Raw genomic sequence first — 22,752 nt, forward strand, 5'->3', positions numbered from 1 at the left:
TTTTTAATGGAACCTCAAACATTATCTTTGGGAATTCTGGAGAAAAGTCCATTTTACTTAGACCTTTATGTTTTTGATGGTGCTGTGCAAGAGAGAAGTCAGGATTTTTCAGAAACACTGCTTCTGACTGGAGCCAACAGAAGCGGCCAGGCGCAATGGCTCATGCCTGTAATCCCAACACTTTGGGAAGCCAAAGCAGTAAGATCGCTTGAGCCCAGGAGTTTGAGACAAGCCTGGGCAACATAGGGAGACCCCATTTCTATTTAAAAAAAAAAATATATATATATATATATATGTATATCTCCAGGTGTTTTGGTGCCTGCCTGTGGTCCTGTCTACTCAGGAGGCTGAGGTGGGAAGATCAGTTGAACCTAGGAGGTGGGGACTGCAGTGAGTTGTGATCCTGCCACTGCACTGTAGCCAGGGTGACAGATGAGACCCTGTCTCAAAAAGAAGAAAAGTAAAACAAACTTATTTCAGCTGTAGGTCTATAGACAGTGTTCATTTAGAAGAGAACTATCAATTTATATATGTATTTTTGATCCAAGCATTAATATGGATGAGACTTTCATTATGACTTAATAATACATTCTAAGTGGTTTATCTATAGGATCCTGTACTGGTAGTGGTTAAACTTGTGAACTCTGGAGTCAGATTGCCTGGGTTCAGATTTCAGCGCTTCCTGGCTGGTTCACTAGAAAGTTTTAATAATATATAGCCTAGTGTTGTGGGAATTAAGTGGATAAAGCCCTCTGATGCTGTTTTTTTTTTTTTTTTTTTGAGACAGAGTTTCACTCATGTTACCCAGGCTGGAGTGCAATGGCGCGATCTCGGCTCACCGCAACCTCCACCTCCTGGGTTCAGGCAATTCTCCTGCCTCAGCCTCCTGAGTAGTTGGGATTACAGGCACGCACCACCATTCCCAGCTAATTTTTTGTATTTTTAGTAGAGACGGGGTTTCACCATGTTGACCAGGATGGTCTCGATCTTTTGACCTCGTGATCCACCCGCCTCTGCCTCCCAAAGTGCTGGGATTACAGGCTTGAGCCACCGCGCCCGGCCTCTGATGCTCTTAACATAGCAGCTGCTTCCATCATCATCACCACATTAGGAGTACCACTTTATTCTATTTTATAGTTTATTATATTGAAGAGCTCCCAAAGACAGAGACTAGAGAACTTTTTACACAGTGCTGTAGTGAGTTTTTTTAGTTCAAAGTACTGTGTCAATGACCAGACACATGAGTCCTTTTTTCTCCTTAATTAAGCCACGTGTTTATCTATGTGACATTCATAGCAGGTACATAATCCATAAAAATTAGGATATTGGATGTTCAAGACCAGCCTGGCCAAGATAGTGAAACCTCGTCTCTATTAAAAATACAAAAAAAATTAGCAGGACGTGGTGGCAGGCACCTGTTATTTCAGCTAGTCGGGAGGCTGAGGCAGGAGAATTGCTTCAACCCAGGAAGCAGAGGTTCTAATGAGCTGAGATTGTACCACTGCACTCCAGCATGGGCAACAGCGCGAGACTCTATCTGAAAATAAAATTAGGATATTGGAGAATAAACGCCACTGGGACATGAGGAGGCTAATAGAGACACATATGTGTTCTTGGCACAGAGGTTAACATCCAAAGATGCTGCTTTGGATGTTAACGTCTGTGCCAAGAACACATGACTTGCCTTAGTCTTGAATACAGTGTGAAGATAAGACTGCCTAACATCTTGTACAGGTCTTTGTAGTTTATAGTCTCTCTACATATAATTGGATTCTTACAAGTCACTGCATGTTGGAGAATGTATTCTTCCCATTTTCTATAATATAATGTTATCTTTAATATATTTCTAACTAGAAGACCTGTATTAGTATCTTTCACCTATGATAGACTTGTAGGGCAGGGTTACAAAGGCATCCAGAATAATTACTGTTCAAAGTAACCTAGCTGAATTACTAAATAAGCCTGGATTCCAGTTCTGATTTACTAACACTCTTTTGGAGTATTAACTAGAGGATAATTTGTCTTTTAGCTGTTCATTAATTGCCTCCTTAATCTTGACAATACTTGTTTTGTTTGTTTATATTTTAAGGGATGGTGGGATAATGCAGAAGAGTATAGGGATTTGATTTTGAGCTCATGCATTGGAATATTTTATGTTTTTGGAATGGCAATAACGTAGATTTTTTTTCTTTGAATGAAAATATGCCAGTAACAATGAAAGAAACTGAGGCAATTGCCAGGGAACAATACCCATGTGCACAAAACCAATAGGCCCAAATAGTTTCATGGGTGAGCTATTTTCAACTTTACCAGCCCCGGCAACATAGTAAGACCCTACCTCTACAAAAAACATTTGAAAATTAGTGTGATGTGATGGCGCGTATCTCTGGTCTCAGCTACTTGGAAAGCGGAAGTGGGAGAATTTCAAGCCTAGGAGGTAGAGGTTGCAGTGAACCATGGTTGTGACACTGCACTCTAGTGTGGAGTCTCACTGACAGAGACCTTGTCTTAAAGATTTAATGAACTAATTTAAATAGTTTGAGTTCAGAGAGAGTTTCCCAATCAATTTTTACAAACCTGACATAACACTGATACCAAAACCTGGCAGAATGTGCATACACACATATGAACACTAGGCTAGTCTAAAAATGAATATGTTGTTTAATAATGAATGAACATTTATTGTATCTTACCCTTGCCAGGCCCTGCCCGTGATAAGCATTTTATATTATTATCTATATAAGCCTGTATGGTGTGACAACTTGTTATCCCCATTTTCCAAGTAAGGAAAACACATATAATGAGAAATCAAAGAGGTTGAAGGAATGCATGTTACCCAGAAACACACACTGTAAAGTGACACTTGCTTTGAAATTGACTTTCTGACTTGAGAGAGCCCAAACTCTTAACCGTTATGCTAGGGTATAAGAGAGAAAAAGAACCATAAAGGAAAAAGAGATTACGGAAGACTGTTAAGTAAATTGTATCTTATATTGATTATATCTAGGATTAGTGCAATTTTTTTTTACCTTTTCCCAAATACATTTACGTATTACATTTTTAAGAACTAAATTCATATACTACACCTGTAGTCAGTAAAACTATGATGTTCTTATAATTTATACCAATGTGTTGAGCAGTGGGTACTACAACTACATAGACTTTTCTACCTGGTTGCTAAAACTACTTTTTATTTTATGATAAAGAATAAAAGCCTGGATGTGGTGGCTCACATCTGTAATCCCAGCACTTTGGGAGGCTGAGGCGGGCAGATTGCTTAAGCCCCAGAGTTCGAGACCAGCCTGGACAACATGACAAAATCCCATCTCTACAAAGAACACAAAAATTAGCTGGGTGTGGTGGCACACGCCTGAGGTGGGAGGATTGCTTGAGCCCCAGAGGTCAAGGCTACAGTGAGCTGTGATTGTGCCACTGCACTCCAGCCTGGGCAACAGAGCAAGACCTTGTCTTGAAAGAAAAAGAAGAATAGAAAGTGTTTATAGGGAGCTTGAGTTAATCAACAGAAATATTTGGAACTGTTTTAGTGGCAGATTTTTTAAAGTATGTGGAGAATTTGGCTGTGAAGAATTCTTCACAGAAAACTTTGTACTGGGCCTTGGAGATCTATTGCACAATCCTAGCTTGTTTTGTGTAATACATCAATTCTTGAAATCATTTAAAATACGCTTTGGAAATTAGTAACAGTGGAAACCATTGAGGAGGGGCACTATATGGAAAGGGAGCAGTGTTGTTTTATACTCTTGGAATATGAATATGTTCCATATTATTTATTCCCAAAGATAATTATTAAAAATGTGCTATGGGGATTTTTTGAAAGGATTTCAACTTTTCATTTTGTTTACCAATCACCCTAGTTTTTTGTGTGTTTATCTATGTAGATGCACTGTGTGCAGAGATTTCCTTTAATTCGATCATGGTTTATATGAGATAATGAAGGAATACTATCATAGTATTGTGAAGATGTTTTGAAGTTTCTCACATCAGGTGGACCTCTTCTTTTTAAGCTTCTTATTGAAGTGTAGCATAAATGTAAAAATAGTCATGGGTAATAAGCATATAGTTCATGGATTTTCCCAAAGTGAACACATGTATTTATCAACATTTGCTTTTAGTTGAAGCTAAATGTGGTTGCTAAGTGTAGATGGTTAAGGTTTGTTCACCAATGTTCCAAAAAGACTATTCTCATTAAAAATAAAACAAAATCAAGTCGCAACAGAGCTTAAAGGTCAAAGAAAGCAAAAGAAATAATAAAGCAAAAAAAAAAAAAAATTGGTAAACAAAAAGACCAGGCACAGTGGCTCACACCTATAATCCCAGCACTTTGGGAGGCCAACGTGAGAGAGGATTGCTTGAGTTTAGGAGTTCAAGACCAGCCTGGGCAACATAGAGAGACCTCATCTCTACCAGAATTAAAAAATTAGCCAGACATGGTGCCATGAGCCTATAGTCCCAGCTACTTGGGAGGTTGAGGCAGGAGTATTGCATGAGCCCAGGAGTTCATGGCTGCAGTGAGTTATGATCACACCACTGCACTCTAGCCTAGGCAACAGAGTAAGACCCTGTCTCAAAAAAATAAAAACAAAACCATGCCTGTTCATGTGAGATTGTAGTAAGTCAGTTTTTGAGTGTTTATTTCTGTCCATATCAAATGTTGAAGGGCTTTAATCATCAAAACATTTTATTTGTTGCTTACTATATGCCATGTGTTACAACAAATGATTTATTTACACGTTATTCTTACAACAACTTCAGAAGATATTATTATTTTGGATAGACGTAGTAACTAAAGCTTAGAGAGGCTGGATAACTTGCCTGAGTTCAAATACCGAGGCCATGGTGGAGTCCTACCTTAAATAAGAACCTGAGTTTTTACTGTTACACCCTGTTCGTCATGTGTATATGTAGTGCATTTGGTACATGGTAAAGCATTGTCAGATCATGTTGTAATAGAACGAGGTGCTGGGTTTTTGTTTTTTTAAACCAAATGTAAAAGAAAGTCATTTCAAGAATAATTCAGAAGTCCTCAAAGCAGTGTCTTCACAGGATAAGGCCTTGAGGCTTCAGTCTGATTCAAAGGCAGGGCACAGGAATGTGTCTCAAAGATGTGTTTTCATAGCAAGTGCAGTGTTTAATTTGTATGTCTATTGGAGAGGCTTTGGAGCCAGGAGAGCCATTGAAGACTATGGGAGGAGTAAGGCTCCAGACCCCTCTCAGTGTTTTCTTGCCTCAGTACAAAAACACCGCGTGAAGTACTTGAAGATGTGCTTATTATGTACCTGCCTTTAAAAAGTAGTGTCTGCTTTTGGAGAAATGCTAAAGACTAAATTTAACTTGCTTTTTATTTTAGGAAAATATTTCATAGATATTTCATTTTAAGCTATTTTATAGAGGATTTTGACAGGATGTTCACAATCAGCATCTACCAGATTGGGTTCTGCTGTTGGAGAAACTTGGCAAACAGGTTATATGAAAGTTCTTGTGCTTTTTGATACCCAAAACCCTGATGAACAAAATTATTAATAAAGTTGGAAGAATGATTCGTAATTTCTGAAATATCCACGTAGGACCTTGGATTGTGGTATATTGAAGGAACAAGCAAGCCCAGTTAGGGGAGTCACATACTGTACTGCTTACACTGGTCACTTTCCTTCTCTTTTTAACTTGGTGGTATTGCCACATATGTGATCAACCACAATAAGTGGAAACTATATCGTAGACAGTGTTGAAATTTGGGGAACTGTAACTCTCTTCTGCTAAAACTGGTTTGAATATTATTATTGCTTCAAAAATGTTTGCTAAAATTTTGCTTTCAACATATATCCTAAATTTATCTATAATTAATAGAAAGGGGAAATCACTTTGGAGCTGTTAAGACCTTCCAGAAAGTCACAAAACAATTGAAAATCACTTTATCGCTACAATTTAATTTGCTTCTAGATATTGAAGCTTTGGAAACTCTGACCTTTGATAGATTTTAATTCCAGGAGATCTTCCCTCTCTTGTCCCCATGGTTTGTGGCTTATTTTGGTTCTATTCCAAAGCCAAAGGGGAAAATAATCTGCAAGTGACAAACAGCAAAATATCTAATAATATAAAGATATAATTGTTTGGATTACTAATATCCCAGATCTTGGCAAGAATAATTAGAGCTGACTCAGCTGAGGGAATGCAGTTTTGAATGTTGTCATCCTTTAGAGCAGTGGTCCTGAAGCCTGGATGCAAATTGGACCCACCTGGAGAGCTTTAATATCAGACTCTGGTCACACTCCCAAAGAGTCTGATTTATTTTACCCTATGTGAGGTCAAATATTGATATTCTTAAATGTTTCCCCATGTGTACATCGAAAATTGATAAGCACTGGTAGAATTTAAGTAGATTTCCTGATTCAAATAAAAGATAGGAAAGATGCCTAATCTAATTATTTGAACGATGAGAGCTTTTAGAAGTGTTTGGGAGGTCATTTTTTACAGTCAAATGGAATGTAATGATTTTGTTAAGGCATCAAAGAAGCACTGAAACCTTCATTTCTTTCTTTTTTTGTTTTGTTTTCCTTGAGATGAAGTCTTTCTCTCATTCAGGCTGGGGTACAGTGGCATAATCTCGGCTCACTGTAACCTCCGCCTACCAGGTTCAAGCTTCTCGTGCCTAAGTCTCCTGAGTAGCTAGGATTACAGGCACACACCACCATGCCCAGCTAATTTTTATATTTTTTAGTAGAGATGAGGTTTCTCCATGTTGGCCAGGGTGGTCTCAAACTCCAGACCTCAGGTGATCTACATGCCTCGGCCTCCCAAAGTGCTGGGATTACAGTTGTGAGCCACTACGCCCAGCCGACACCTTCATTTCTTAAAAGTAGGTAACATCGTATTGCTAACGATTAGGAGCGTGGCTATTTTATGAATATCTGTGATCTTCCTGAAGCCCGTTTTTGTTATTGTTGTTGTTTTGTTTTTTGAGATGGAGTTTTGCTCTGTCGCTCAGGCTGGAGTACAGTGGCACAATCTCAGCTCACGGCAACCTCCACCTCCCAGGTTCAAGCAATTTTCCTGCCTCAGCCTCCCGAGTAGCTGGGACTACAGGTGTGTGCCACCACACCCGGCCAATTTTTTTTTGTATTTTTAGTAGAGACAGAGTTTCACCGTGTTAGCCAGGATGGTCTTGATCTCCTGATGTTGCGATCTGCCCTCCTCGGCTCCTAAAATGCTGGGTTTACGGGTGTGAGCTACAACCCCTGGCCAATGAAGCCATTTTAAAAATAAATCTTGGGAAATGGTCTGTTTGAAGTGGTGTAGAAATAACTGAGGTGGGTAAGATTTTATGATCTTCAACAAAGAAACCTGAAGAATAATATCCAATCGCAATTTGGAAACAATGAAAAGACTAGTTTATAGAAGTTACTTCGGGCAGAGTGAACAAATTGTCAGATGATAGACTTAAAACAAATTAAATTAAGTTCTGTTATTGGTTGAATTGTGCATGTGTACACACACACCCCAATTCACATATTGAATTTCCAGCCTCTAGTACCTTAGAGTGTAACCTATTTGGAAATAGTATCATGCAGATGTAATTAGTAAAGCAGTTATACTACAGTAGAGAGGAGCCCTTACTCCACTTCCTGGTGTCCTTATAAAAAGGTGAAGTTAGGGTTGGGTGCTGTGGCTCATGCCTGTAATCCCAGCACTTTAGGAGGACGAGTTGGGTGCATTGCTTGAACTCAAGAGTTTGAGACCAGTCTGGGCAATATGGAGAAACCCCATCTGTACAAAAGATCTAAAAATTAGCCAGGCATGATATTGCGTGCCTGTAGTCACAGCTACTTGGGAGGCTGAGGTGGAAGGATCACTTGAGCCCAGGAGGCTAAGGTTGTGGTGAGCTGAGACTGCGTCACTGTACTCCAGCCTGGGCGTCACAGGGAGAGGTGAGATCACATCACTGCACTCCACACTGTCTCAATTTAAAAAAAGGTTGGGGGCGGGGGTGGAATTGGATTTGGACATAGAACCCATGTAAACATGAAGATCAGCCATCTACAAGCCAAAGACAGAAGCCTGGAACATATTCTTCCCCCACAGTCTGCAAAAGGAACCAGCCCAGCCAATACCTTGATTTCAGACTTAGGTATTTATTGAGACAATAAATTTCTGCTAAGGGACCCAGTTTGTGGTACATTATTGCAGCAACCATAGCAAACTAATGCAAGTCCCAATATTTTACTTATTTAAAAAATATAAACCTAGAAAAATTCAGCATTTGAAATTTTACTATTTCTTTATTTAAGAGGTTGGGAGCCAGCTCTCTGGAAGGAATCATAGAATGTGTGGTTATAGAATTCTTAGGTTCTTGGTGACTCATACTTTAGCTAGTTACTAGTCAGTCCAGTTTACAAAGCAGTTTATCATAAGCCCAGATCAGCAGGTGGAGTTTCAAGAGTGTGCATTTTCCTTCTATATATGGTAATAGAGGGGGAAGAGTCTTTCTAGTCACCTGAGAGGTGTTACCTAGATGTATTTTGTGTAAACAGATTCAAGCCTCTTACCTAATGCACACATTAGTGCACTCTACCCAAGCTGCGGGAGCCAAATAGATTTGGATAGGGAAGAATATTTTGGTTTCATTTCGGTGAGAACTGCTCCTATGAATTGCATTTTACACGCCTGTCTCTGACTTGGTAGGCGACCTTACTATCAGTGGATGAAGTGATGTACCCTGTTCCTACCTTGTACATAAGGTTTTTGCAGCACAAAAGTGCTTAACTCTGGGCTAAGCTTTGTTAGAGGACCAGAAGCTTAATTGAGCTCTTAGAAGAGAAGAAAAGGAAAAGTGTTTGAACAAGTGCTTGTTCATGATAGGTTGGATTACATCTCTACAATTTACCTGTCAAAAAAAGGGAAAGGGAAGGCTCTGCTTTGCTTTGGACATTTTATATATTTTCTCTACTGTGTGTGAAGTGTATTTGTGTGAGTTACAGTATAATCTTTTTTCTCGTTTCTTTTTTTTAGTGACAGAGTTTTGCTATGTTGCCCAGGCTGGAGTACGGTAGCTATTCACAGATGTGATTATGGCACACTACAGCCTTGAACTCCTAGGCTCAAACCATCTGTCTATTTCAGCCTTCCAGGTAGCTGGGACTAAAGGCACATGCCACCTTTGCCTGAGTTCTATAGTATAATTTTTGAACCTCCTCCCAGTTTCTGTTTTAAAATTTGTTTTACTGTTTGAAGAGCCAGTTACTTTTCTAGCTAGCTTCCTCTTTTCTGAAACAGGAAGAAACATTTTGAAATAAAACGATCCAAATGTGTTTTAGGGTTATTAACCATAAATTTCAGAACATAGCATTCTTGAAGGCAAGGATATTTAGTATCTATGATACATATTTAATTTAGGTAATTAAATCCTTATGATAGAATAACCTCAGTGTGTAGTTCTGTAAACATTAATTTTAAAAGACTGAGGCTGCTTAGTTATAATGAAACCATAAATAATATTTTTAATATAGCAGGCTTATTTAAGGAAAATAGCAAGGTGCCTGGCATTATTATCTATGAGCAGCAACTTTTTCTTACATTTAAGAAGATAGCTTGAACCTAGGAGGCGGAGATTGCAGTGAGCCAAGATTAATAGAGAAACCTGGTAGACACTTCCTTAACTAAGTGAGCAAAATTAAGCCAGCCACAGAGGCATGCACCTGCAGTCCCAGCTATTTGGGAGGCAAATGCGGGAGGATCACTTGAGCTCAAGAGTTTGAGTCCAGCCTAGGCAGCAGAGCAAGATCCTGTCTCAATAAATAATATGAATGTAAATATATATTAAAAACTAATATCCCTAGCAGTGGGGGGACAAATAGATATTTTAGACACCCCGGACATATTTGAAAGGACATAATATTATTTTTTTAGTATTTCTACCAAAAATGCAAACTGAATCTAATTATAAGGAAATACACAAACCCAAATGGGTGGACATCCTACAAAACATGACCTGCACTCTTCAAAAGTGTCAAGATTGTGAAAGACAAAGATCAAATAACTTCTTAAAGGAGAAGAAATTGTTCCAAGTCAAAGGATTTATTAAGAAACATGATATTTACTAAATGAAACCTACAACCAAAAAAAATTTTTTTTAACTTTTTAAAAGGACATTAGTCAGGTTTGTCAAAGATCAGGTGGTTGTAGTTGTGTGACATTCCTTCTAAGGCCTCTGTTCTATTCCATTGGTCTATATCTCTGTTTTGGTACTAGTACCATGCTGTTTTGATTATAGTAGCCTTGTAATATAGTTCGAAGTCAGGTAGCATGATGCCTCCAGCTTTTTTTTTTTATTATTATTATTTTTTTTGCTTAGGATTGTCTTGGCTATGTGGGCTCTCTTTTGGTTCCATACGAAGTTTAAGGTGGTTTTTTTCCAGTTCTGTGAAGAAAGTCATTGGTAGCTTAATGGGGATAACATTGAATCTATAAATTGCTTTGAGCAGTGTGGCCATTTTCATGATATTGATTCTTCCTATCCATGAGCGTGGAATGTTTCTCCATCTGTTTGTGTTCTCTCTTATTTCCTTGAGCAGTGGTTTGTAGTTCTCCTTAAAGAGGTCCTTCACATCTCTTGTTAGTTATATTCCTAGGTATTTTATTCTCTTTGTAGCAATTGTGAATGGGAGTTCACTTATGATTTGGCTGTTTGTCTATTATTGGTGTATAAGAATACTTGTGATTTTACAGGGACCTGGATGAAACTGGACTTTCATCCTGAGACTTTGCTGAAGTTGCTTATCAGCTTAAGGAGATTTTGGGCTGAGACAATGGGGCTTTCTAAATATACAGTCATGTCATCTGCAGACAGGAACAATTTAACATCCTCTCTTCCTATTCAAATACGCTTTATTTCGGAAAGCATTCCCTAGTTAATAAATGGTGTTGGAAAAACTGGCTAGCCATATGCAGAAAGCTGAAACTGGATCTCTTCCTTACACCTTATACAAAAATTAACTCTAGATGGATTAAAGATTTAAACATGAGGCCTAACACAATAAAAACCCTAGAAACCTAGGTAATACCATCTAGGACATAGGCATGGGCAAGAACTTCATATTAAAACACCAAAAGCAATGGCAACAAAAGCCATAATAGACAAATGAGATCTATTAAACTAAAGAGCTTTTGCACAGCAAAAGAAACAATCAATAGAGTGAACCGGCAACCAACAGAATGGGAAAAAATTTTTGCAGTCTACCCATCTGACAAAGAACTAATATCCAGAATCTACAAAGAACTTAAACAAATTTACAAGAAAAAAAAAGTGGGCGAAGGATATGAACAGACACTTTTCTTTTCTTTTTTTTTTTTTTTTTTTTTTTTTGAGACGGAGTTTCACTCATGTTACCCAGGCTGGAGTGCAATGGCGCGATCTCGGCTCACCGCAACCTCCGCCTCCTGGGCTCAGGCAATTCTCCTGTCTCAGCCTCCTGAGTAGCTGGGATTACAGGCACGCACCACCATGCCCAGCTAATTTTTTGTATTTTTAGTAGAGACGGGGTTTCACCATGTTGACCAGGATGGTCTCGATCTCTTGGCCTCGTGATCCACCCGCCTCGGCCTCCCAAAGTGCTGGGATTACAGGCTTGAGCCACCGCGCCCGGCCGAACAGACACTTTTCAAAAGAAGACATTTATGCAGACAACAAACATATGAAAAACTTATCATCACTGGTCATTAGAGAAATGCACATCAAAACCACATTGAGATACAACCTCATGCCAGTTAGAATGGCGATCATTAAAAAATTAGAAGACATCAGATGCTGGAGAGGATGTGGAGGAATAGGAACACTTTTACACTGTTGGTGGGAGTGTAAATTAATTCAGCCATTGTGGAAGACAGTGTGGAGATTCCTCAAGGATCTAGAACTAGAAATACCATTTGACCCAGCAATCCCATTACTGGGTATATACCCAAAGGATTATAAATCATTCTATTACAAAGATACATGCACATGTATGTTTATTGCAGCACTGTTCACAATAGCGAAGACTTGGAACCAACCCAAATGCCCATCAATGATAGACTGGATAAAGAAAATGTGGCACATATACACCATGGAATACTATGCAGGCATAAAAAAAGATGAGTTCATGTCCTTTGCAGGGGCATGGATGAATCTGGAAACCATCATTCTCAGGAGACTGACACAAGAACAGAAAACCAAACATCACATGTTCTCACTCATAGGTGGGTGTTGAACAGTGAGAACACATGGACACAGGGAAGGGAACATCACACACTGGGGCCTGGAGGTGGGGAGCTACGGGAGGAATAGCAGGGGGTTGGGGAGGGATAGCACTGGGAGAAATACCTAATGTAGATGACAGGGGCGATGGATGCAGCAAACCACTACCGTGGCACGTGTATACCATGTAACAAACCTGAATGATCTCCACAATGTACCCTAGAACTTAATAAATAAATAAATAAGTGGACAATAGTGGGACAATTGGAAATTTGAATAATGTCTAAAGATTAGATAATACTATATTAATGTTATTTTCCTAGTTTTGATAATTATGCTGTCTTTGGATTAGATAGCATTTTTATATTTAGAAAATTAACACAAAATATTTAGGGTGAAAGAAGCAATATGTCTAATGCTTTCAAACACATCAGAAAATAATCATATAGGAAGAGAATGATAAATAGATATGATTAAATGTTAGAACTGAGGGAATATGGGTGAAGGTTGTATGGGAATTCTTTGTGCTGTTTTTGCAACTTTTGTAAGTCTGAGATTATTTCAGAATGGTAAAGGAGATAGTAGTTTAATCAGTTTTGCCATTAATTACCTGATTTTTGAGTAGGTTGTTAACCCTCACTGGGTTACATTCCTCATCTATAAAATGTTGAGGTAGCTGACTTACATTAAATTGTAAGGGTCCTTTCTAAAATTCTGTGATGTTATAACTAGTCATTAGTAGTAATAATTTATACTCTTAATATAGCCATACTTGAAAGGACAATAATGGAAAATGAGGGTTAATTTTCACACTTAAGTAAAAAGCTGTTATTAAAACATGGCCTTTATGCCAAGTGACAATGTAATATTAAGCTCACAGATTGTTTTTTTATTTTGCCAAAGAAACTTTCACTGAGATTTTATTTAATTAACATTTTATTTGCATGTTACTTCTTGGTTCATGCTTATGCATTAATGATATCTTACTCATTTTTAAATTTTAATGTCATTAAAAGTACTTTTATAGGATTACCCAATGAAAACTTGGTAGTTAAAACACAGTATTAGTAATGAAGGTTTATTTGGTTGTAATAGATATACAGTAATTACCTAAAGCCTAGAAGGATTGTAAAGATACAGCCTGATGATCTAAAAATTAAATTGATGGCTAGTATAAAATAGTTTTGAGCAGTATTTAACAAAAACAAAACTGCGTTAATCTTTTATTTTCATTTACCTCTCCCTGACGCCTCCTAGCTTGGTGATCCAGCTATTTTTCCTGCTGTAATTGTGGAACATGTTCCTGGTGCTGATATTCTCAATAGTTACGCCGGTCTAGCCTGCGTGGAAGAACCCAATGACATGATTACTGAGAGTTCACTGGATGTTGCTGAAGAAGAAATCATAGACGATGATGATGATGACATCACCCTTACAGGTGCGTGTGTTTCCACCCAATAGGACCTTGCTGCACCACAGTTTAGGCATTGTCCTCATCCTGAGGTTGTGGGGCATAAAACACCCCTAACTTGGTTTTGAACTTTATTACCTGCAGAAGCTAGAGCCCTACATGGAGAAGAAAATTACACTTTCTGTTTCATCTGCTGGACTTTGTCATCTATTTCTTCTCTCCTAAATATACTGAGATGAATGTGACAAAACAGGAGGCATGTAAAAGGAACCAAATCTACTCAATTCATCAAGTCTTCACTGAGCACTTTTTTTTTTTTTTAAGAGATAGGGGTCTTACTGTATTGCCCAGGCAAGATGCAGGGGAATCATTGAGCCCAGACTTGAACTCCTAGGCTCAAATGATTCCCCTGCATCACCCTCCCGAGTAACTGGGACAACAGTCACACACTACCCCCCTCAGCTCACTGAATACTTTCTTATGTGCCTCCCTCCATATTCCTGTGAACAAAATGAGTTGTTTGTAGGGAAAGAAAGAGGAATATTCTTTTCTTACCACTTCCACAGGAAGCGAAATAGTGGGCCATGACCCAAATGTAGATTTCTTTTCTGGTTCAGTCAGAACTAGTAAGACATTTTAAACTTGAAGAGTAGGCTACACAAATGTGAGATTGTAGTATTAATAGTTTTATCACTTAGAAATCTGTACATGCTTTCTCTTTTTGTGCATTTACATTCATATATCTTGGCCAGGGATGTTGTGAATATTTGAGAAAACTATTTGGAAGCAAGTATTTGCATCTTTATTCATAAAAGAAAGTTTATCAGAAATAATACCGTATGATGAGGTATATCTGTAAATTTCATGGTGGCAAGTACTGGGGCTGCCTTGTTCTCAGCTTTACCTTAGCATGTAACAGAATGCCTTATAACTAAATAGTAAGTCTAAAGGCAAGTTCTGGTCTAGTTAGGAAGTTAACATATGATGCAGTAACTTTTTAAATCAAGGGAAAGGAAAAATGACTGTATCCATCTGGTGGGGGAGAGAAAAGGTTAGATTCCCACCTTAATCATGCTCCAGAATATCAGACTGAATCCCAGATTGATTTTAAATTTTAATATAACAAGTAAAGCCATTTTTTAAAACTTTAGAAGACTGAACATTTGATTTTAAAGTAACAAAGGATTTTCTAAGGATAAAAATTAAGAGAAAAATGTAAAGGGAAAAGGATGGATTGACTTGGATAACAAATATTGAAAACTTGATCAATTTATGTTGAAAACCAATATAACTGAAATAAACAGGCACATGACAAATAAAACTATTTACATCTTATATGGTAGATAAAGTGTTAATATCCTTAATGTGTATAGAGCTCTTACCAATTAGTAATAACCTTAAATGAGCAAAGAATGTGAACAGTCTGCTTATTAAGTGAACAAAAATAACTGTCCAGTAAGTATGACCAAAAGAGTTGCTTTCTTTAGTAAGCAAATAAATGCAGTATGAAAAAAATTAATACAGTTTTCACGTATCATATTGAAAAGATAACAAAAGATAATACACAAAAAGATAACTTTATGGCATAGACGTAGGACCAAAGGAATAGAAGTTGGGCTGACATTTTTGTCACAGCACCAAAAAGTTCTGGATGTGGTTATATTTGTGAGAGGTATATAGACTCTTTTAGATGGCGAGGGACACATAAATATAGAGACTGGAAAGTGGATAAATGGTGAGTTTCTGTTTTCCATCATTGGGAAAAGCTGGACCAGGAACATTGTTTTAGGAAATCATGATAGAAGTTAGCTATACCTGGGAAGAGGAACACAAAGTCGATATGAAGCTGAATAAAATTGCAGTTAAGTTACAAGTAGTACAGAGAATTTCCTCCTTTTCCTCTTTCTGCATCCCCTAATGTTAACTTCTTATGTAACCATTGTATATATTATCTAGAACCAGAAATTAACATTCGTCACAATATTATTAACAAAACCTAGACCTTACTTGTGTTTCACCAGTAAGTTCTTTTTCTGTTCCAGCATCTAGTAGAATCTCACATTTGGTAGTTATTTCTCCTTAGTCTCTTCTAGTCTATAATAGTTTGTTTTTTCTTGTCTCTGATAACTGACTCTTGAAGAGTACTGGTTAGGTATTTTGTAGAATGTCCCTCAATTTTAGCTGTGTGATATTTTCTCATGACTGGGATGAGCTAATACATTCTTGTCAAGAATAGCACAAAAATGGTATTGTCTCCTTCCCACTAATAGGTTTTTAAAAATACATACATTATCTTATTTATTTGATGCTCATAATAGAAAGGGAAAACTGAAGTTAAGAGAGGTTAGATGACTTCCTAAGGCCACATACCAAGTGACCAAGCCCCCACGGATAACATTGGTTGTCAATACTTCATTTTTGTGTTGTCCTCTGTTTTAGTCACTTCTCACATTTCCATAAAGAACTACCTAAGACTGGGTAATAGTTATAAAAAAAAAAGAGGTTTAATTGGTTCGTGGTTCTGCAGACTGTACAAGAAGCATGGATTGGGAGGCCTCAGGAAACTTAGAATCATGGTGGAAGGCGAAGCAGAAGCAGACACATCCTACATGGCTGGAGCAGGAGGAAAAGAAAGCAGGGTGGCGGGGGTGCTACATACTTTCAAACAACCAGATCTTATGAGAACTCATTCACTGACACAGCCAGGGGAAAATCTGCCCCCATGATCCAGTCACCTCCCACCAGGCCCCTCCTCCAACCTTGGGGATTACAATTCAACATGAGATTTGGGCAGGGACACAAATCCAAGCCATATCATTCTCTCTTTTTTTTACAAAGCATTTATTGCATATATTCATATTTTTTGTTCAGAACAAACCAATAAAAGCTTTTTGTTGAATCTAGAGTTACTTCTCCCTTACCAGTAAGGGAATTAGACTAATCAGATTAGAAGTTTCTATTCAGATTAGAAGTTTCTATTCATTGCTGACTGATCTGTTTTATGTAACAGAATGAACACCACTATGCATGTATCTGGCCTGTAGTCAGTGGGAGTTTTGCAGTATATTCTGATGTAACTTTTAAAGCCTTAGGGTAAGGCTACAGTCTTTATAAGTTAGGGACCAGTGTCTCTTTGGAAAGAGTGTTTCGTCCTGGTTCTAGTCATCAGAGAAGGCATTGGTCCTCAGAGAGGGAATTAAACCTAGGAAAGCAGGTATTGGATCTTTACGAGAAAGAATTGTTTCTTCCCTTCAGTGCTTCACTGTCTTGCATTTGGACCGAAGACAGCATTTGACAGATACAGAAAGGCTCTTCCCTAGAAAATATAACTTGCAGAATGGGTCTAGAAAGCAAGCCAGATTGTGAAAACCAGATCTCTCTTTGCATTTTTTCTTCCTCTTCCCTTACTTCCCAACTTACCAAAGCTTTGTTTAACTCTTCCATCCTTTTCTGAGCAATGTCATGAAAAATGGAAGAACCTCTTTCTTATTCCAAAGTGGGGATGATGGGGAGCCCTTGAGAAGCTCTAGGGGAACAAAGAGCTAAGGATAGGACAGTTTTGTTCTCACGAGTGTTAGATGGCACTTCTGATGACACGTTAGTTTGCTAGGGCTGCCATAAAGACTGGGTGGCTTAAATAAGAAATTATTTTCTCACAGTTCTGGAAGCTAGAAGTCTGAGATCAAGGTATTGCTGGGGTTAGTTCCTTCCGAGGCCTCTTTCTGGACTTATAGGTGACTGTCTTTTAGTGTCTTCACATGGTCTTCTCTTTGTACCTGCCTGCGTTCATATTTCATCTTAGAGGGACACTAACTATATTAGATTGGGGCCTACACTAATAATCTCATTTTAACTCAGTTATCTCTTTAAAGACATTCTGAGATACTGGGGGGTTAGCATGTCAACAGAGAATTTTGGGGGACACCATTCAGCCTATAATAGATGATATTAAATAATTATTGTTAGTATTTTTAAGATATGATAGTAGCATTGTGTTAGACATCTTTTAGATACACATGCTAAAGTATTTAGAGATAAAATTATGCTATCTTAGATTCCTTAAATAATCCTGTAGAGAGGGTAAGGATTTGGGGGCAGTGAGTGGGATGTGGATGAAAGAAGATTGGCCATTTGGTGATAATAATTGAAGCTGAGAATGGGCCCATGGGGATTCATTATCCTATACTCCACAATTTTTATTTTGTTTAGAATTTTCGTAATAAACATATTTGTCCAGATGCAGTAGCTCACACCTGTAATCTCAGAACTTTGGGAGGCCGAGGCAGGAGGATCACTTGAGACCAGGAATTCAAGACCAGCATGAGCAACTTAGCAGGAACCTGTCTCTACAAAAAATTTTAAAAATTAGCTGGGCCTGGTGGCCTGAGCCTGTAGTCCTAGCTACTCGGGAGGCTGAGTTGGCAGGATTGCTTGAGCCTAGGAGTTTATGGTTGCAGTGAGCTAAAATTGAGTCACTGCACTCTAGCCTGGGAGACAGGGTAAGACCTTGTCTCAAAGCAAAACCAGGCTGGGTGCCGTGGCTCACGCCTATAATCCCAGCACTTTGGGAGACCAAGGCGGGTCGATCACAAGGTCAAGAGATCAAGACCATCCTGGTCAACATGGTGAAACCCCGTCTCTACTAAAAATACCAAAAATTAGCTGGGCATGGTGGCGCGTGCCTGTAGTCCCAGGTACTCGGGAGGCTGAGACAGGAGAATTGCTTGAAACCAGGAGGCGGAGGTTGCAGTGAGCCGAGATTGCGCTATTGTACTACAGCCTGGGCAACGAGTGAAACTCCATCTCAACAACAAAAAAAAGCCAAACCAAAAAGGTTTAGTGATTTTATGAAATTTGAGTCTTATATTAGATTGTATTTTGAGCTGTCATCAGAATACATAATTGTTTTTGTCTTGCCAAAAAAAAAAAAATTAAACTTGAATTTCATCAAGCTTCTAGATAGGACTACTCAATTAGAGGGAATATAGAAAAACATGTTAACCTACACAAAAGGAATACAGTTGGCAAAATCCAAACTATGGGAAGCCCTACATGAATACACAGCCTGATTTCTTCAACAAATAAATTGCAAAGTAAATAAAACTGGGGAGATGAATGGTAACTCAGAAATGAAAAGAAAATTAAGAAATGTTGTCAGTCAATTGCAATATGCAGACTTAATTTGATTTAAACAAAAAACTGTCTTGTTTGTCCTTGTAGCACCCCATTTATGATTTTTTTAAGACAGGCTATGTAATATTAAGGAAATATTGATTTCTTTTTTTAGTGTAATTTGTTTTTTTTTTTTTTTTTTTTTGAGACGGAGTCTTGCTGTCACCCAAGCCGGAGTGCAGTGGCATGATCTCGGCTTATTGCAACCTCCACCTTCCAGGTCCAAGCAGTTCTCCTGTTTCAGCCTGTAGCTGGGACTATAGGTGTGTGCCACTATGCCCAGCTAATTTTTTTTGTATTTTTAGTAGAGATGCAGTTTTGCTTTGTTGACCAGGCTGGTCTCAAACTCTGTCCTCAAGCAATCCATTTGTCTCTACCTCCCAAAATGTGGGATTACAGGCATGAGCTACTGCACCTGGCCAGGTTTAGTATAATTTTATATGTTTATAGTTCATAGGTATATAAGCTAAAATATTAAATAATATATTCTGGTTCTACAGATGAGCAGTGTATGAATTTCAGAGTAACAGATGTCTTGTGGCTAATTTAATTTTCTCTTTAAATGTGTTGCAGTTGAAGCTTCTTGTCATGATGGGGATGAAACAATTGAAACTATTGAGGCTGCTGAGGCACTCCTCAATATGGATTCTCCTGGCCCTATGCTGGATGAAAAACGAATAAGTGAGTGGTTATGATTGTTCATGTTTATGTACTGTGTAAAGTTACTCTTGCCATCTTTCTCTATTAGATAGTAAAATCAAGAGATTAGAAATGATGTTATATATATTTTTTGTTACAAGCACATTTTTAGGGTATATTAGGAATTGAGGTACCTTTGCAAAAATGTACAGTTAAAAGGTGACAATTTGAGAATGAAGCCTTTAGGAACAACAAAAAAGTAGCTTATTAGTTATCAAATAGTAGATCATGCAAAATTTCTTCTCTTAACATATTGATGAAAGTATTAGAGTATCAAGGGCCCAAATAAAATTTTACTAACACATCATGGCATAAAATTCACTGCCACATTATTGATCTGCTTTAAAATTCATGTTGTCCTTTGGACTTTTCTGACAAGAAAGCAAGCAGATTCATAAATTATTACTAAATCTGTCCAAAATATTGAATATTTGCTATATTCACAGCAGCAATAATTAGGCAGTAACATGAGATACAAATGAGCAGATATTGTTTCTTTCCTCAAGCTTACAGTTTAATTTTGAAGACAGGTACTTATGTAAATAACTACAAAGCCAAAACTAAAGGCTGCAAGAGAGAAAGCAAATTGCCCTAGAAGCAGTGGGTATTATAGCTGAGAATCTCAGAGACTGGCTTCATTGAAGGAGTATTCTGACTTGGGCTGTAAATGACAAATAAGCTTTTACTAGGTAGAAGAGACATGAAAGGGCATTCAAGCTGGAAGGAACTGAGCCAAAGATATAAGACACAAATATGTTTTTTTAAAAAAAGGAATGAAATATTTGAGATCAAAATGTTTTGGTGTGGTTGAAGTGTAAGCTTTAAGGTGGGTAGGAAATGAGATTGGAAAGGTAGGTTTGGAGCTAAGTTACAGAAACTTTGTAAGGCATGCTACAGAGATCAGTTGTGCTTATGGGTTTTTTTTTTCCCCTGTGAACTATGGAAAGATATGTCAATTTTTTTTTTTTGGCCTAATTTTCAGGGTGTAAAGTTTTTGTGTAGAGGAGTATGGTCAGGTCAGACTTAGGTTTCACAAATAACTCTCACAGCTATATGAATAATGAAGAGGAGAGATAAGATAGGCTGGTAATAGGAAGTCAAGTAAGAAAGACGTTGAAATAGCTCAGCCATGCCTGGGCTGGTTTAGGGTACTTGATTTAGGGAAGAGAAAGTAAAAAGCAGCAATAGATTTCAAGATTTTATTTCTACTTTAATCTTGAGTCGTAATAGAAACAAGAAATTTTATCAGTCATTTTTTACTCCTAATACACAATGGATTATAATTAGTTGATTTTTTTCATTAGATAATAATATATTTAGTTCACCTGAAGATGACATGGTTGTTGCCCCAGTCACCCACGTATCCGTCACATTAGATGGGATTCCTGAAGTGATGGAAACACAACAGGCACAAGAAAAATATGCAGACTCACCAGGAGCCTCATCACCAGAACAGCCTAAGAGAAAGAAAGGTAGGTGGTTACTTCATTTAGGGCACACAGTCAAGTCTTGATGTGAAGCCTATGTACCATTTTTATTCTATGTAGTTCTTTTCTGCTGCAGTTAAAACTTACATAAGAAAAACACTGAAGGCACAAAATGAAAATTACAGGGTATTTCTTGGCCACACATAGAGATTCATGCCTGTAATCCCAGCACTTTAGGAGGCCAAGGTGGGAAGACTGCTTGAGGCCAGGAGTTTGAGACCTGCTTGGGTAGCAAAGCAAGACCTCATTTCTACAAAAAATGTAAAAAATTAGCTGGGCACACACACAAAAAAAGACAAAAACAAAAAAAATTAGCTGGGCACAGTGGGTACCTGTAGTCCTAGATATTTGAGAGGCCAAGGTGGGAGGATATCCCTTGATCTCAGGAATTTCAGGCTTCAGCCAACTAAGATCATGCCACTGCATTCCAGCCTGGGCAACAGGGTGAGACTCTAAGAAATAAATATAAATAAATGAATAAATAAACAAGAAAAAGAGGTGTTTCTTCATAGTAGAGTCATTTCTTTGAAAAAAGTATTGGGCCAGACCTGGTGACTCACACCTGTAATCCCAGCACTTTGGGAGGCAAAGGTGAGTGGATTACTTGAGGTCAGGAGTTTGAGACCAGCCTGGCCAACATGGTGAAACCCCATCTCTACTAAAAATGCAAAAAATAGCTGGGCATGGTGGCACATGCCTGTAATTCCAGCTACTTGGGAAGCTAAGGCAAGAGAATCACTTGAACCCAGGAGGCTGAGGTTGCAGTGAGCTGGGACCACACCATTGGACTCCAGCCTGGGCAACAAGAGTGAAACTCTCTCTCAAAAAAATTTTTTTAAAATTATTTTATACTTTTTAAATATTTGGTCTATCTTACAGAAAAGGGATTTTCCAACTTTTTAAAGCCTCAAATTGTTATCCAAATCCTTTTATCCAAGCTCATAAAGAGCTTGAGGGTAAGGGCTAGTTAACTTCCTCCCAGGGGATATAGTTTAGCCTGTACTGGTGATTCCAGTATAAGACTCCAGCTGGAAACATACAGTAAGTTGGAAATCAGCTGGTAAGTAATTGAAGAGGAATATGTTAGGATGTGTTGAATGGGAATTTTTAACTTTTTGCCAGTTAGGACCACACTTGCATTCTAGAGTCTGACACCTTTTCCGTTTTATTGCCTTCTGATTCTATTCATGCTTGTTTAGTATTTTGAGTATAATGTCTTGGTTAGTAGCATCACCACCCACCCAGAAACCTAAGTTCATGTGAAAGTAAGGGAAATTCCAAGAGCCGAAAATGAGGAGGAAAATAAAAATAGTAAACATGAGCTGAGACTGCGGCAGCTTAGAAGGGCTGAGAAAGATATGCCAAGGGGCTTGGTTTTATTGCCAGTGTTGAGGCAGAAGCTTAGGTCTCGGGCTATGCAAAATGGAGTATTGGACAGAGACCTCAGCATGTAACTGGGACCCTTGAAGGGATATACCCTCTTAGGGGAAAAAGTCCACCCATTGGCACAAACGAATGTCAAGGAAGCTTGGATCCCATTCAGCCAGGGCTCTGAGTGGAGAAATTCTGGTTTAATTTCTTTTGAGTAAATACTTAGTATTGGAATGGCTGGATCACATGTTAAGTATACATTAAATATTTTTCAGAAACTGCTTTCCAAATTTTATTTTCTCCATGTATTAAGGTGGGGCAACCATAGGACTTGCCTCATTTATTTCCTGTCTCTCGGGGGTGACTGA

The 22,752-nt window shown here is 38.2% G+C and overlaps 1 protein-coding gene across 5 annotated transcripts in view; it reads left to right on the forward strand.

Annotated features, from left to right (window-relative positions):
- ELF1 (E74 like ETS transcription factor 1) overlaps window positions 1-22,752 on the forward strand; it is a 110,051-nt gene that overhangs the window by 74,487 nt on the left and 12,812 nt on the right. For 4 of the 5 annotated variants that reach the window (XM_032294807.1, XM_032294805.1, XM_032294804.1 and 1 more), the window contains exons 3-5: window positions 13,502-13,682; window positions 19,401-19,508; window positions 20,831-20,998. In XM_032294807.1, coding sequence (XP_032150698.1) covers window positions 13,502-13,682; window positions 19,401-19,508; window positions 20,831-20,998 — 457 coding nt within the window. The remainder of the gene's footprint in view (window positions 1-13,501; window positions 13,683-19,400; window positions 19,509-20,830; window positions 20,999-22,752) is intronic. The other variant, XM_032294808.1, reaches the window with a different exon arrangement.

The sequence above is a fragment of the Sapajus apella genome, unplaced genomic scaffold, assembly GCF_009761245.1.
Source record: "Sapajus apella isolate SASKATOON/1434 unplaced genomic scaffold, GSC_monkey_1.0 scaffold32, whole genome shotgun sequence".
Classification (NCBI taxonomy): domain Eukaryota; kingdom Metazoa; phylum Chordata; class Mammalia; order Primates; family Cebidae; genus Sapajus; species Sapajus apella.